The sequence below is a fragment of the Aspergillus chevalieri genome, chromosome 2, assembly GCF_016861735.1.
Source record: "Aspergillus chevalieri M1 DNA, chromosome 2, nearly complete sequence".
In the NCBI taxonomy this organism is placed as follows: Eukaryota; Fungi; Ascomycota; class Eurotiomycetes; order Eurotiales; family Aspergillaceae; genus Aspergillus; species Aspergillus chevalieri.
In genome coordinates, this window is record NC_057363.1 from 654,598 (window position 1) to 671,027 (window position 16,430).

At 48.2% G+C, this 16,430-nt stretch overlaps 6 protein-coding genes across 6 annotated transcripts; 2 read left to right on the forward strand and 4 right to left on the reverse strand.

Annotated features, from left to right (window-relative positions):
* Positions 1-3,766: 3,766 nt before the first annotated feature.
* ACHE_20224A (2EXR domain-containing protein) lies at positions 3,767-4,597 on the reverse strand (the record flags this gene model as incomplete). Its single annotated transcript, XM_043284503.1, has 1 exon — positions 3,767-4,597. The coding sequence occupies one exon, from the start codon at positions 4,595-4,597 to the stop codon at positions 3,767-3,769; it is 831 nt and encodes a 276-aa protein (XP_043133288.1).
* A 739-nt stretch (positions 4,598-5,336) lies between these two features.
* Positions 5,337-5,849, forward strand: ACHE_20225S (uncharacterized protein; the record flags this gene model as incomplete). Its single annotated transcript, XM_043284504.1, has 2 exons — positions 5,337-5,351; positions 5,625-5,849. 2 exons carry the CDS (start codon positions 5,337-5,339, stop codon positions 5,847-5,849), a joined length of 240 nt encoding a protein of 79 aa, XP_043133289.1.
* Positions 5,850-9,405: 3,556 nt separating this feature from the next.
* ACHE_20226A (PP2C family serine/threonine-protein phosphatase) lies at positions 9,406-10,680 on the reverse strand (the record flags this gene model as incomplete). Its single annotated transcript, XM_043284505.1, has 5 exons — positions 9,406-9,803; positions 9,870-9,975; positions 10,037-10,361; positions 10,447-10,556; positions 10,648-10,680. The coding sequence occupies 5 exons, from the start codon at positions 10,678-10,680 to the stop codon at positions 9,406-9,408; spliced, it is 972 nt and encodes a 323-aa protein (XP_043133290.1).
* A 348-nt stretch (positions 10,681-11,028) lies between these two features.
* Positions 11,029-11,976, reverse strand: ACHE_20227A (CFEM domain-containing protein; the record flags this gene model as incomplete). The annotated part of the gene is made up of 1 exon (XM_043284506.1): positions 11,029-11,976. One exon carries the CDS (start codon positions 11,974-11,976, stop codon positions 11,029-11,031), a length of 948 nt encoding a protein of 315 aa, XP_043133291.1.
* Positions 11,977-12,553: 577 nt separating this feature from the next.
* ACHE_20228S (uncharacterized protein) lies at positions 12,554-13,066 on the forward strand (the record flags this gene model as incomplete). The annotated part of the gene is made up of 2 exons (XM_043284507.1): positions 12,554-12,735; positions 12,784-13,066. The coding sequence occupies 2 exons, from the start codon at positions 12,554-12,556 to the stop codon at positions 13,064-13,066; spliced, it is 465 nt and encodes a 154-aa protein (XP_043133292.1).
* Positions 13,067-13,267: 201 nt separating this feature from the next.
* On the reverse strand, positions 13,268-15,673 carry ACHE_20229A (uncharacterized protein; the record flags this gene model as incomplete). Its single annotated transcript, XM_043284509.1, has 4 exons — positions 13,268-13,301; positions 13,424-15,327; positions 15,380-15,559; positions 15,623-15,673. 4 exons carry the CDS (start codon positions 15,671-15,673, stop codon positions 13,268-13,270), a joined length of 2,169 nt encoding a protein of 722 aa, XP_043133293.1.
* Between the last annotated feature and the right edge of the window lie 757 nt (positions 15,674-16,430).

A 16,430-nucleotide genomic window follows, 5' to 3' on the forward strand; every position in this document is an offset into this window, starting at 1 on the left:
TGACAGGAGTTCGTGGTCCAACTACCGAGATCGTTCAGATCGCTCTTCTCCATACGGAGTTCATATTCCGTAGCGAGGATTTACGCTGTATACGAGCACCGCTGTCGACACTAGTGTAAACTGTAAACAAATAAAGCTCGCGATACTCCACCAAACTCCTGTCCATGACTCGACACAATTTGATCCATAGTATGCCTCACGCGCAGATCACTTACTATATAATTAGTTATTATTATTATTATTATTTAATCAAGTTTATTGTCTATACCGAGCCCTAGAGCTATGACAGACCATGATCCATGGACTCAAGGCCAGCAGCTATTCTACAGTCTCTTGTCCCTATAAGTCCCTGGGGCGATACCCCCTTTCTACTATCTTTCTGATCCTTTTCCTCGCCCCAAACCGCCTGTATGCGCAGGGCTTTCGAGCACAGTGCTCTCCTTGTGTTTTCAGAACAAGATGGGTGTGGCCTAGGCTGAATCTCAGCTCGGACTACCCTCCCTGCTACCCTTCTCCTGTCTTAACTGCCTCCTCCAATGCTTCCAGTCCCCATTCGTCATCTCTTCGGGTCCTTTCCGCCGTTCGCTGTAGGTGTGCTCCTATAGCTGCATGTCCTGACTTCAGTTGAAAATAGCGGCTTGCTAGGTGCTTGGGGGCCATTGCCGCTGCAGGGTCAAGCCGCCAGTTCTTCCGTGGCCTGTATATTCGTTGACCTTGTTGGGATCGCTGTCCAAGCTCCTTAGTGAGCCATTTTTGCCTTTGTGTTGTAATGGCCTCTGTTCGGGCTCTACAGGTGAAGGCCAGAGAGATCTCTCTTGGGCCTTTTCCTGGAGGCTTATTGGCTGCTTGCTTTGCCGCCTGGTCGGCTCTCTCATTCCCTTCTACTCCTGCGTGTGCCGGTACCCATTGGATAGTGGGTTGGTAACATCTGGCATGTAGTCTCTTGGCTATAGCATGTGCTTGGATTGCTAATGCTTGACCTGGTCCTGGCTGGGTATGCTGCAGCCTGGCAATGGCGGCTTGGGAATCCAGCAGGACAGTGACTGGTCTCTGGTCTCCCACTTTCTCTGCCACCTGGAGTGCTTGAACAACTCCAAGGAGCTCTGCATCAAAGACCTCATGCCCCTTGCCCAATGGGATTCCCTTGCCCAATGTGATTCCCTTGGTCTTCCAGGCTCCTCCTGGTTCTTGCCATGCAAGTCCCGCTCCACATCTGCCATTCTCTAATCTTGATCCGTCTAACCAGATTGCTAGTCCAAGAGAAAGAGATTGTGCCGCTGCTAGAGCCTCTGGACCTGGTAGCATTTCTATTCGGCCTGGGAATTGGCTACTGGTTGTCTGTATTGTGCTTTCGAAGCCCTCGGATGGATCCGCTGGTAGGATATTGGCTAACTGTCGAGCTAGGTGTTGTCCCAGGGACCATGGGCCCCGGTATAATTAGTTAAAAAGACATCGTGACAGTATGTGACGAAGTCAGACCAAAAAGTCAGCATAACCAAACGTATTATTAGGGATTAGCCTTTTAACATTTTTGGGAGGTAAGCCACCGGAAATTTTTCTCAGAAGGCCAAGTTAATAAAGTACACGAAGAGTATAAATTGACTATCCCCTCGGCTCTACCTTTTGAATAGGGGTTTGAAGACATAAATGATATAGTGGGTAGTTGATTTTGTTCTTATTGTGACGGCCACATGTAACAAGGACTCTATTATAGACTATCTCACGAAATACTAGCACGAGGAAGAAATAAAAGAGGGAGAAAGGCAGCGTCAACCAACTTCAAGCTCATTAGTGTGTGAAAAGGGGCTATAACCTACCTCAAACAGACAGAAGCATCCAAACACCTGCTACTCCTTCCTGCGCTCTAACACTGATCATACGATATCTTGTTCAAACCCTGCTCTCTCAGCATTCATTCTTCAACAGCGGCTGCACCATCTCCTTGTCTCCCCTGACAGAGGCAGTCTGTAGAGCACTGCTATATATATATATAAAGCCCACTCTGCGCATTGGCATCGGCACCATGCCCTAACTTGCCAAGGATGAGTAGTACAATGGGGATGCCATGTTTCCATGTTGATGCGGCTTTTTGTCCCAAGGCCTATCCGGCTTGAAAAGTTTATCCCAAACTTCATACGCTTGCCTTTGCTGAAAAAAGTCAAGAATATGCTCCCGCACATCCTTCTCATTCTCCACAGGCCTTGCATGGTCCATCCAATACCGCGCAGAGTACTGCGCCAGCGGAAAATCTACCCTTATTTCACTGATCCAACACTGTTCATCGAAATGCGACAAGTATGCCAGACAAACTTTTTTAATTTGCGCTTTGGCAACACCCTCATCAAAAAATCGCGCAGTATCTGTCTTGAGCCGATCTGAAGTTAGATACTCCTTCACGGAGAAATGCGCCAGCTGAAGCCCTGTCATTATGTGTTTGCGAACGCCACCGAGCTGACGCCGTGGGAATGACCCTCAAGGGTGTGACGTAGCGCACCGCTGGCTGGGTCCCAGAGCTTGACTGTCTTATCCTCCGAGGCCGACGCCAGCAATTGCCCGTCCCTTGAGAACGCCACCGAGCTGACGCAGTTGGAATGGCCTTCGAGGATCTCCAATTCCGCACTCCAATATTGTTCGACTTCTGGCGATCTGTATATCCAACCAGGGATATCTCTCTTGAATGTTTCTTGTATTGCTAATTTAATAGGAGCAAATATAAGCCCCGAAGAATACAATTGAAGAGGCGCGGTGTCAGCGATATGTCTATTTTTTAGGATAAACCTTCTTGCATCCTGGAGAAATGCACACATTTGAGAATATTCATTATCCTTCATCTGTTAACTTCGCATTTGATATTCAAGACGAAACACTATTCTAGAAGTACTTACTGGTATGAGTTGCTGCGTTGTGTCGATAATTCCCACTAATTCAGATGCCAAACCGAGGATGCTCATTGCTTCCATCCAGTAAAGGAAGTTCTCTTGGAGAAATGAAAAAACATCATTCATCCTTTCCATGGGGTCTTTGCATTGCTCTAGATGCTGTACCTAGTAGCGACATGACCTACGTACTGGACTTTCTTCATAGAGAGGTCTATGTATAAAACATCCAGAAATTTTGAATGGCCTGGGGAATACAAGGAAACCTAGGGCTATGCTAAAGGTAGAAGGATGGTGCCAGGTTGGCCTATTCCTGTACGTTTAGGCCCACAGTAGCCTATCAATAAGCGCACTTATCACAGGATGGAAAATCAGATTGTGGCTATGTGCAGATGCCAAGCGGCTCGGTGTTTTGAAGTGGAAACATAATATCCAATTACCAGCCTCATATACCTGAATGGACAATCAGTGGATCAAGAGAAGAGGATGGGTACCAAGCATCAGTGTAGTCAAAGCTGTAATCCAATTTACCAACAAGACCAGAAGACTCGACAAGGACTGATAAATCAGGGAAAAAGGAACGTCGCGTGTACATAATCGATTATGTCAGGACGGACTAGCTCAGAAGGCTACATGCAGCCTATGGCCGCGAACTACAATCGTCTGACCCTTGTGGGATAGCGAGTCCAGCATGTAGGTTTCAACGCGAGCTGCTCATAGGATATATCATTATCAGGTCATAGCAGCTACCTACGGTCACTAAAACATCTGAAGGTGACCTCCGGCCCATAATGAACTAACTAGTAACAAACCTCCTGTTCACACCCCAATCTCCGCCCCTGGCACACTGCGCTGGAATGGTATAGAATGTTGAGCCTGACAATATCCATTTATTTCTGGACTGCAAAGCCAGGATGGACCTCAAAGCTGCGCTTATGATTATCTGCAAGCTTTTCACCTAGCCCGTCGCTAGCTCCCTGTATCAACTTGTATAGCGCTTGGTCGCTGATATCATCGCATCCCCCCACGAAGACGCCGCGATCATGATTCCAAGAGAATGTCGCTCCTTGTGTGCTCTTAAGCTCCCACTGCTGCTGTACTCCCGTATCGTTATCCTCTGGCTGTAGATCTGGCGGCGTGTCGATGATAATGAATAACATATCCAAATGGTTGTACCACTCGAAAAAGTCCGCTAGTGGGTTGACCTTATGCTGGAGCAGCGCCTGGGGTACTGCAATACGCGTAATTTGGGGACCAGGACACTCAACAGCCCTGTTAAAGAGATCCGGCTCCTCTAGTCGATCATAGGGCTCGATAATGAATTCATCCCATTTCTCAAGTGGAACGTACAGCGTATCATATTTTGGGTTGAATGAGCGTGCAAAAGTAAGGCACTGTCTCTCCTTGTAGAACTGTATCTTAATACCCTGGCTGTGAATCCAGGTCAAGGTAATACCACGGGCCTCGCGGTTGACAAAAAAGGACGGTATGACAAGCTGGACATCATCTAATAATTCGTGGTGGAATTCGAATACTAAATTCAGCTCGTCATCGTGAGGATTATAGTTGGCATCGGCTTCTGTTAGGTGTCGAGGACGCCAACACCCCTTTTTGTAAAAGTATAGCGCTTGTCCGACTTTGTCGGGCAGGGCGTCACGCCATATCTGAATTCGGAGCTCTGCCGGAAGGCTTGGAAAGAGAGAGAAGACAGCTGATTCCATAGTCTTTGGGAGGTCCAACTGATGCAGGACGGGTGAGAGAAGATGGAAGAGAGACCCTGTGGGAACATGTATAATGGGGGGTAAGAGAGATGTGGACAGCTTATAAAATGAGCATCTGCTTCTCTCTGATCGACCAGGGCGGGCCACAGAAGGAATGCTCAGCCTTAGAGTTGGGGCTGGGGGCCTGATCAACAGCGGGTGTCGATTGAACACCGCCCCTTTTATAGTAGGATCGACGTTAGAACAGGATACCGTATCGCCCCTACCCGAGAGTGATACGCCTAATTATCAAAGACTATACTATGGTACAGTTCTAGAGCTGATATATTTTTAATCCTTTGACAGGTAGCAACTTTTTAATAAATCATAGTTAATAACGCTAGGGCTGTGTTGGCTATATGAAGGATTTGTACCTTGGCTATGGATTCATATTGGGTGCGGTATTCAATGAGGATAGTCGGTTGCTACTGACTTGGTGAGAGCCTGGTGATGCTATTCCAAGAACTACTGCCTTTACACTGAGCTCATTGTGAAATTAGTCCCTATACTGTCATACATACTGGTTACATGCTGTGAGTTGATTATGTCACTCGAGAAAATGTGCTCTCAACGAAGGATGAGGATGAGGTTATGAGAACCCCTACCAATGCCACCCAGAAGACCTCTAGAACACTCACAATCACACATTCCATTATAATCCACCTTATAACCACACATCTCACCAACCCTATCTTCCAATATGTACGGCTTGAAGGTTTTTTTGCGACTTTGCTGCTGGCTGGCCAGGTCTTCGCTGAAAGAGTCAATTATTCAATAAAGTACACGGAGGGCGGCCTCCAGGGTGTGACGGCCTGGTCACGTTGGTTGCTTATCACGTGAGGTCTGGTTGTTTGCTTTGTTGCTTTGTTGATAAATATGGCGTTACCTCCTTTCTTCCTTCCTCATGTTGATTATTCTCGTCGATAGCTACATAGGTAGAACCCATGAGTTGGACGTTCCATTATCCTAGTAGAGCGCCGTGACACAGGGCAAGGGCGGCGCTGAAAAGAAGGCCGGCGGCAACATCGACGACAGCAAAGATGAGCTGGTTCTCAAAAACATGAAGGAGTGGTCGCACAACAAGTTCAAGACCTCCCAGCATGCGGCGACTAAAATTATCACTGTCCAATTAGTCGACAATGTCAAGACCAAGAATGAGGCCAGTGATGCCATCACGCAGGCGCAGCAGCTCGTCAACCAGAAGACCAAATAGGCTTGCTAGCCTGTAAGTTTGTCTCAAGGGATTACTGAAAGAGTTTCTCAATGCTAATGTGGTTAGTGACTTGAGTCTGCAGGTTTCTATACCTACCCTAAGCAAGGCTTGCTGGCATGCTGCTTGGATTTGAAGCGGCACAGAATTTGCAAGACGGCAAATATCGAAGGATGTATTGTAGCTTTTAGTCGATGTATGGAGTTCTCCATTCCTGGAGTTTGTGACTGTTTGATGCCTCAGTCACTTATATATAAATAACGCCATCCCGACAGACGACAACGCCATCTGAGCTAACAGACGGAAGCACTTAGAGCGCAGCCACACATATAAACCCCTTTTTCTGTAGGTCGATTGCTTTCCTTCTTTTCTTCCCCAGATTCGATGTTCTCGTCGATGGCTACAATAGTCTAGATAGGAATTCAGTTCATTATTATCTACTATTTCGAGCCCGTGACAGAGTTTAAGCTCGGCCGACTATCAGCGGGTTCCTGTATTATTATTATTATTATTATTGTTGTTGTTGTTGTTGTTCATACACGCATCTGTCAGCCCTATAGGCCGAGTGGCGGCAGGTCCTGCAGGGCGGCCGGGTAAGCCGCTGTAGTGGTAATCGCTATGTACATCATCGCCTTTCTACATACATCATTCTGATATGTTATTCCGCATGTTGTATGTCCCGTGCTACTGTTGTTGAACTGCTGTTCCCATGGCCACGAAGGTCCATGGGCCTGTTGGATACTATCTCGTTTCCTTCCCTACTTCTGCAAGCGTTTAACCTCGGCCGCACTATGCTGCCAGTTGCTTCGTGTCTGTTGTTGTGACTCGGTATGTGGTTGGTAGAGTCTGAAACTGGCCTAGGAGGCCTGTGTCAAGCATAAAGCGCACTGCCTTCGGTACCAGGTCTGGCCGTGTCAGGTAGGCCCGGTAATCCAGCTCCCGCCTTGATCCCTGTGTAAGATGGCGCATCCGGGGTCCTGCCTGGTTTGTACAGTGGAGGAGAACGTGGCGTATATCCTGAAGGCCACGTCCACAAGAGCATTCAGTCGATTCCATAGCGTTAAAGGTACCAAGATAACTAGCCAACGCAATCTTTCCAGTTTGCATTTGAATGAGGACTGATGTAGCAGCTCTCCGTTGGCCTAGGTATAGCTGCATTGGTTATCTGCTCGTTTTGTTCATCATATAAACTGGTTTCAAAGATAGAATCCAGCGCAGTAGATGAATCAAGATTAAGATCAATAAGATCATTGATCAATGTATGATCATTCTCAAGGTAATCATAAACATTGATCGTTTCCATGATGAGAACTAGTTATACGAAAGATGTGTAAGGTATGTTACATAGTGCGGTAAGGCCAGGGTGGGCTGAGGTCTGCAGTCGGGTGGCCTCAACTGTAATCTGGACAATGGCTGGCTTTCCACCGCATTTCATACAGTGCTATTCAAAGGACCATCCTCCCGCTAGAACTATTGCCTCCCGTATCACCCGTATGAGACAATTCATGTCTAGCGACAGGTCGGTATACAACTGCCATAAATCCGAGTATTTGCTTGCAGAGATTGATATCTTCCAATTCCAGTATTTCGTATTCGAGTATTTCTTTCATCATGCGCTCTTAAAGAGGACCGAGTCCAGGTGGAAACTTCCGCAACTTGGTTAGAGGGTCCCGTGGTATCTTTTCAAGGTATTGGCAGACCAAAGCCACCCAGAGGAATGTGCCAGCTGCATTTTTAAACAGCTGCTTTTTAACAGCGTTTTGTGTTCTGGCATCGTATCTTTTCAGTTTCACCAATCTACGTACTTTATGCTGAATATATAACTCAACAGCAGTGGAGACTGACTTGGCATTCAACTCTAGAGATAATTGGCCCGTGGCATCTAGTCGCTCGTGAATGCTCGGCCAGTTGCAACTAGAAACGATCCATCTGACATGAGAGTATGAAGACCATTTCTGCATGATCCTAATTCTTATTGACTCTGCATCTATAGGACAACAGTTAGATGATGAGCTGAAAATATACAAACATACGGAGAGAGGCTCAAGAAAACATCCAGGTCACATTGTTGTCAGATCGTTAATTGACTCGTTCAATGTTGATGAACTTGAAGACAAACATCGATGTCTTGTGCATGCTCCGTTATGGGAAAGTGTAGTATTTTGACCTTTCTACGCCGCAACCCAATACAGAGGCCGCCTGTGCCAGTCCTGGCATTTATGCTCCAGCGCCTTTTTATGGCATTGGACTATCTGCATACAGAATGCAAGATCATACATGCTGGTAAGTACTCCGATTTTTATCTTACACTACTTCAATTACTTACTCGAGATTTCTATCATATATCAAGGCCGATAACATCATGTTCGGCATCGCCGATTATTCGGTTTCTAGCAGCTTGTGGAGGAGCTTCAAAACCCTTGTCCGAGAAAGAAACTAGATGGAAGAATAATCTATGTGTCCCGAGAACTCAAAATGCCCAGAAAATGAAGGCGCCCCTGTCCTATGCGACTTTGGCCCTGCCATTCTCGGTGGCAAAGACCACCTGGAAGTACATTCAACCCAATATCTATCGAGCACCGGAGGTGATTCTGAAAGCCCCATGGACGTACAGCGTCGATATATGGAATGTGGGGTGTATGGTAAGGTAAACAGACTGTTACTACTGGCGCGAGAATTTTTAACGCTTGCATCACAGATTTTGGACATTTTTGAAGGCGACTCCTTGTTCACCGGCCAAGACCCAGAATTTCAGACCTACCGAAGTCGAGCGCACATCGCTGAAATGATAAGTCTGCTTGGCCCACCACCGCCCAGGCTTCTTGCCGAAGGGAGGCTAAGCCATAATTTTTCCTCTGATAAAGGCAAGTCAAGCTTCTTTTATTATTCAGTGAATTCTTGTATCCACTAACTATATCTGACTCTCTAGGTGACTTCTGCGCTGGAATTTCATTACGGGATCGGACTCCGCTTGAGGAGAGGGAAACTTCTCTTGAGGGACAGGACAAAGTGATTTCTCTTTATGCCTAATACAGAAAATGCTGCAGTGGGAGTGGATAAGCACAGCTCTGCTAAGGTATTAGGAGAGGATAAGTCAATCCGTGAACGTTTATAGATATGCATTAAAGAATTGAATCCTACTAAAAGCGCTCTAAGGTTGGTATTCAGTCGGGTCATATGCTGTAGAGTAGTGAAGGGATCTTAAATAAGGAGAGTGTGATTTCTTTTTTTTGGGGGGGTGATGTCTTGTTTAATGATAGATTGTAGTGCGTCTAGGCTTCCTTTTCTTCTTCGCTGGTCCCCGCTGAGCTGCTTGGAACACCTTTTCTTGACCCGTTTCCCAGCTGCTTCCGTAGGTTGGCTGGGATGCCGATATAGATTGCTGCAATTCTTAAAGGGCTGAGTGTTTTTGAGGTCCAAACAACCATACTTTGTGTCATGTGATTGGGACTACCACCTGTTCTTCAAGTAGTTACGCGAGAGCCCGTAAAAAGACGGAGTCCGTAACAGGTAACTAATTCGGAATCGCTCGCAGAATAATGCTACATAACTATATATACTATTGTAGTAATAGACCCACACAGGTCGCATTATCACTCTCAACTCCTTCAACCACCTCGTTTATAACCTCCCTAACAACCGCTTCTCCTCTTATTCCGCTGTTGAATCCATTTGCCAGCATCTGGATAAACCCCTCATCATCTACTTTCGGGCTATCACTAACCCCGTCCGACACCAGTGCCAACATGTACTTTTTTCCTTGTCGAAGGTTAACGCGCGTGATATCCGGTTCAGAGGAGAGAAAGTCGCCTTGCTGCTCAGAAGGTTCCACCCCCGCACGAGCTTGCTCTCTCGTAAGCGGATTCTCCTCATTAGTCTCGGGATTCGTGACAGAGAGATTCGTAAACGGCGTTTTATACTGTAGGTCGCCGAGGGCGCGGGACATATTCAACGCTCCTGTTCGTTGCATACTGGTTAGTTGAAGGGACAGCAGTAAAATGACAACGGTGCAGGGAAACGGACCGATCCGCGGTATCTCATGCTGATCCGGGAGAACCATCCCGCCTGCATTTTCAATACGATGTTTTTCATCGGGAGAGGAGGGTTTGTGTGATTTTGTTAGACATTTCTTCACCCATTAGCCACGCACCCAAACCCCGAACTTGCTAAAATTGAGTGAAAGCACCTACCACATCTTCAACCTGATCACCATCATTACCACCGAGGGTACCCAGAAAAACCTTCGAATCCCCCAAATCCCCAACAACAAGGGTACCACTCTTTAAATCGAGTAATACAAGCGCAAGTGTCGAGCCAGCGAAGGCGTAGTCTGCCTCTCCGTTCTTGAACTCCTGGACTAGTAATTGTTCTTCGGAGGATATGGCTTGTTTTATTGCGTTTTCGTAGCTCTCGGGGGTCAAGGATGTGGATGTGGATGTGGATGTGGATGTTAAGGATTGTGAAAGGAGGGAGGGGAGGTTCTGGGAGGCGTGGTTGGAGACGATTTCTGAGCCACTTTCTTCCTGTCAGTTGTTTATGGTTGCGTTTATGGTGGTGTACCGGTTGGTGTGGTGGGAGGGGAGGGGACAAGGCGACGTACTGCCCGTCATAAACGGCGAAGAAGGCGAGATTGGGATCGGATTCGGGGAGGAATTGGTCTGGGGGGAGGAGGGTGTAGGTGTCTTGTTGGTAGGGGCGGGTTCCTTTTGCCTTTTGTTTTATGCGTGTGTTAGTGGATGTACCCCTGTAGACTATGTAGAGTAGAGTAGAGTAGGGGCTGGGGGCGAGGAGAAAGCTGTACGCTTGCTGCGCCGACGGCTTGGATTGTGACCATTCTTGCTATTTTGAGGTCAATTGGGTGGGTAATTCGGTATGGTGTTGGTGGTAAGTACGGACATTCAGTATGTAGGACTACGGGGTTCAATGGTTATATCCTAGGGAACCGTGACTGCATCATCGGAGATAAGATAAAATAAACTTGATTTTCACGATCATTGCTTGGCCAGTCAGTCAGAAGCCTAATACGTCATCGTTACATTTCTACCATTGTGGGGAATCTATGGGGAACTCTCTATACTTTGGAGTACAAGTATGTACTGTATGTCTATTGAGCATTGTCACATAAAACTATTAACAAATCATTGTACTGGGATATATAACAATCAATCACATCACAAAACAATCAGAACAACAACCCCGCAAAAACAACCCCAACAACACCCACTCCCAATCCCCTCCCAACTTCGACCTTCGAGGCTCTTCCAGTATGCGTCGAACTCGGCGTTGCAGAAGACGAGCCGTCGCTAGTAGTAGAAGTAATCCACGTCGGCGACCAGGGAGTCTGTGTTGTCGAGGAGGTCGTGCTTGTGGCAGACGAGGAGAGAGTAGTCGCGGGCGCCCCGGGGACTAGCTGTACTTGTGAACCAGAGGCAGAGGCAGCGGCGTCAGTTGTAAAGGAGACCTCTGGAACAGTGAGCGTCCGCGTTCCATATGAAACTGCCGTTGCCGATACATCCCCCGTCGCCGTCCCCGTAACCGGCGCAATACTAACACTCCCCGGGACCCCCGTGACAATCCCCGGGTTCTCACTAACATACCCCGCGCAAATCCCCACGAAATATCCTATCCCCGCGGAAACCTCCTCCTCGGACCCCGCCCATGACTGAATACAGCCGATCACGTGGTTTGTGAATGAGGACTTCGGGCAGAAGCAGGATACGTCGCTGTTGGAGGAGCATTTGGGGACAGAATCGAGCCAGGTGTTTATGCAGCGGGGGACGATTTCGGGGCAGGAGGGGGATGATGGGGAGAATGGTTGGGAGGGTGATGAGGATGTGAGGGGGTTGTAAGCGGAGAAAAGGCTGATAGTCGACGTTGAAAGTGTAGTTGGAGTAGCAGTGTCAGTAGTCTTGCATGTAGCGCAAATAGTCGACGTAGAGGTCAGGGTTAATGTAGAGGCGGAGTCATGTACTAAAGTCTTGAACATTTCCGCAGATGGCATCAGTTGAGTCACAAGGACGCTAGTCACAGACTCATAAGTAACCAGAGTAGTATCGTCGGCGGAAGATGGAGTATCTCGAGAAGATAACAGCGAAGAGCCTGGCTTCGGAGTCGGTGTCGAGGCGAACATTGCAGCCGGTACCCAAACGCGTGTTGAAACTGGCGTAGAGCTCGGCGAGAAAGCCGGGATAGCTGGGATAGATGAAGATGTCGAGACAGAAACGGAAGCCCACGGGGAAGAGGCTGTAGGAGAGGAAGTTAATGTCAGAGTGGACACAGTATTGAAGACAGAGGTAACAGAGCTTCCGCCAGATGAGTAGGTGGAAGTAATCGGACAAGTAGTGACCGTTTCATAAGTGACCAACGTGGTGGTGCCTTCTTCGGTAGATGCAACTGGCGTTGAAGAGGTTACAGATGAGACCGATGCAAACGAACTAGGCCATGGCCTCGGCGACGCCGGCACCGAAACCGACACCGAAGTAGGCGCAACGCTGCTCTTCAAACAAGCTGTACAAACAGTTGAAGTAGAAGTCAATGTCTGAGTGGACACAGTACTAAACACAGATGTGAAAGAGCTTCCTCCAGAGGAATAAGTCGACGTAATCGGGCACGTTGTCACCGTTTCATACGTGACCAGTGTAGTAGTTCCCTCTGTGGACGAGACTGGTTTTGAGGAGCTTGAAGAAGCTGGTATCGAAGGAACTGGAATGACAGAGATTTCTTCCCCTGAAGATGAAGATGGAGATGGCGGTGGTGATGAGGTAGGTGTAGCGGAGGTGGAAGCTGCAGCGGCACTGCTTTTGCATGCAGCGCAAACAGTTGAAGTTGATGTCAGGGTCTGTGTAGATAATGTAGTAAACAAAGACGTGAAAGAGCTTTCTCCCGATAAGTAAGTGGATGTAATTGGGCACGTCGTGACAGTCTCATAAGTCACCAGCGTTGTGGTGGCTTCCTCAGTTGAACCAGGAGGTATGATGCCAATCGACGAAGACGCCGGGTATGAAGAAATTGGTCCTGATGAAATTGAGACAGAAGCTCCTGCGGATGAAGATGGCCCCGCCGGCGCTGGCACTGAAACTGCAATCGAAGTAGGCGTAGCAGAAGAAGAAGCCGCAGCGACGCTGCTTTTACATGTCGTACAGACGGTTGAGGTTGATGTCAGGGTCTGTGTAGATAAAGTAGTAAACACAGATATGAAAGAGCTTTCTCCTGAAGAATAAGTCGATGTAATCGGGCATGTAGTCACAGTTTCATAAGTCACTAGCGTTGTAGTAGCTTGCTCGGACGAAGTAGGTGTAATACCAATTGATGAAAGAACCGGGTATGAAGAGACCGGTGCTGAAGAAATCAAGGCTGACGTTCCTGCTGACGATGGCCTGGGCGCTGGTACCGAAACTGCTATTGAAGTAGTCGTAGCGGAGCTAGAAGCTGTAGCCGCACTGCTCTCCAGACAAGCTGTACAAACCATAGATGTAGATGTCAGAGTCAATGTAGAAACAGTGCTAAACACAGAAGTCACAGAGCTTCCTCCTGAAGAGTAGGTAGAAGTAATTGGGCAAGTCGTAACAGTCTCATACGTAACCAACGTCGTAGTCCCTTCAGTCGTAGACACGTGATCAGAGCTAGCATGAGAAGACATGCCCCAGGATGAGAGAATTGGTGTTGACGAAGCTGATAATGAGGATGCCGGAACAGAGACTGGTACCGATGAAATCACCGAAGTAGATGTAGGTGTAGGCATAACAGAACTAGCAGCAGCAGCACTACCAGATTTGCACGCAGTGCAAACAGTAGATGTAGACGTCAACGTTAGCGTTGAGAGAGTGCTGTACACAGACGTCACTGCGCTCCCGCCAGAGTAATGGGTGGAGGTTATCGGACAGGTTGTCACAGTTTCATAGGTGACTAGTGTTGTTGTGCCTTCTTCGGTTGGAGTTACCGATGGGATTGCGCTGCTGGATTCTGGTGTGGGAATAACCGCGCGCGAGGAGGATATGACAGGGATGGAACTGCTTCGGGAGGGTATCGCGGGTCTTGTTGAGGTCAAGGGAGCTGCTGAGCTGTACACGGTGGATTTGGTCGGTCTGACTGGCGTGGACGAAACAGGGGTAGACGCAACAGGTACGGAAGATGCACCCATAGATCCAGCAGGAACAAACCCAGAAACAGTCTCAGTGAGCGTCGAGTCAGATGGCACCACAGATCCAATCGACGAAACAGCAATAGAACTTGACGTTTCAACAGATGCAGATGCAGATGCAGATGCAGACGCAGACCAGGACCAAGACCCCAATTCAATAGACGTAGATGTCGACGCAATAACCGCCGACGAAGTAACTGCCGCCGAAGAGGAAATAACCCAGCTGCTTTCAAAAGAACTCAATGTCGTCTCAACCGGACTCACACTCGAGCCCCAGCCCCCTGGCACGCTAGATTCAGCAGGAGGCGTAAAAGAACTCAAGAAACCAACACCGAGACTAGTCGACGACGCTGGACAATCCGTTACCTCTGGCCCGCAGCTGGTAACCGTGACTTCGTTGGTAGAGAACACAGTAGCATCCAAATGTGAAGGCGAGGCAGACGTAGACCAGCTAGACGCAAAAACAGAATTTGAGCTCGTTTCCGCATGAACAGGGGTAACAGGAGTGCTAGGGGCAATGCTCGATTCAGCAGCAGCAGAGCTAGGGATCCCAGCACTAACAGCTTCTGTCGAGGAAGGCAGAGCTGTAGATGATGCGGGACAATCTGGTACCTCTGGTCCACAGCTAGTAATCGTAACCTCGTTCGTAGAAAACACAGTCGAGTCCACAGGCGGAGAGGCAACCTCGCTAGGCGTAAAGGCACTCGAACTCGTCTCCACAGGAGTGACAGGTGTACTAGGTGCAACGCTCGACTCCGGAGCCGCAGAACTAGGAACACCAACACTAACACTCTCAGTCGACGGCGCACCCGGAGTCCAAGGCGCGCTTGACTCCGCAGCAGCAGAGCTAGGCATCCCAGCACCGACACTCTCAGTCGAAGGCACCGCAGTCGAAGACGCCGGACAGTCTGGCTTTTCCGGCCCGCAGCTCGTAATAGTAACCTCGTTCGTCGAAAATACAGTTGCGTCGAGCGGTGCCTCTGCACCGATCTTATCGCGCGCAGATAATCCTCGCTTCGAATTACTTCCCGATGTCAACTGCGGACAGTAAAAGTCGATGCTATAAAACGCCAACGTAATATCGCCGTCGCCCTCACTTTCAGGTACTTGAAAGCCCATAGAAATAGCACCTCCACACTGCTGATTCGCAATATCCGTCATGTTTGGCCCGGACGACGCTGTGTTCTTGCAAGTCGTGCCATCTGACATTCCGTAGATAACTTGGATTTCCGTTTCCTTCGACGTCGCGAAGTTGAGCAAGCTCACCGAGAATTCTGCACCATCTTCCATAGCGACTTGTAAGTCTGAGGCGTTGGTTGTGAGTTTGCCCTCGAGGTATTTCTGTTCATGTTAGCCGGTGTCCCGAACCAATTGATACGGGTGTTCAACATACGCCTACGTAGCCATGGAAATCAGTTGAGACCTTGAAACCGGTAAATGTGAACCCTTCATAGGTTGAAACGTCTCCTGTAGATATATCTGTCCATTTGAATTCGACGCCCTTGGACTGTGCTGATGTGCATGTATGTTTTATGGTTTGCGGTCTTGTGTAGGATTTATCGGTGTCCCAGAACTATTTTGTTAGTTTTTTTTTTTCTTCTTTCGCAACAGTCAGTAGGACTGAAGTAGAACGTACCAACGCGCTTGCCTGAGCTAAGGCAGCAAACGAGAGAAACGGGACCAACATGGCGAAGCCCACAGCAACATGAACGATTACCAGAGATGATTGAGCTCGTCGCGACTTCGATGTCGTCCAGTTTATACTTCAAGAAACGATATCCCGGCTATAATAAGAAACAAAGAAGACCGTTCAATCAATGTCTTCAATATTCGTAACCAGGAACAAGGACAAGAAACAAGGCGCGCAACAAGCAAAGCCACGGAACTACCGAGAAACAAGAACAAACGAAAAAACAAGACAATGCAGGAACACAACTCCCTTAAAACATTTCCCTCACAGAGATCCACCACAGCCTCAGCCCCAGTCAATTAAGTCCAGCCAAACCAATCCAACCCAGCCTTGTACGTTTGTACGGACTACACTGCATACCCGACGAACCGAACCACCTATCTCCAAGTCACCACCCAATGAAACAACCCAGAATCAAACTAGCCCAAGTGCAAGCAGGTACAATCACAACTGCCCGGCGGCAAGTCTATTTTTGACCTTCCGTTCGAACATTTCCATGATTCGCTGGGGGAGGGACAATGGGTGGTGATTCGTCGATAGATGTGATTTCGGGAGGGGCTCGACGATTCTTTTGCTTTTCTTTTTTGGTATTTGTTATTGTGGATGGGTTTATAATTTGGTCGGGCGCTTAGAGCAGCGTCTTTTTGTCCAGAGTAGGATTCGGGTCGTGGGTGTGCTTTTAGCGCCGGATCGACAGAGGTAGCGGTGATGCATATATGCCGCCAAGAAAATAGGTGCGGCGCTACGGCTAGAA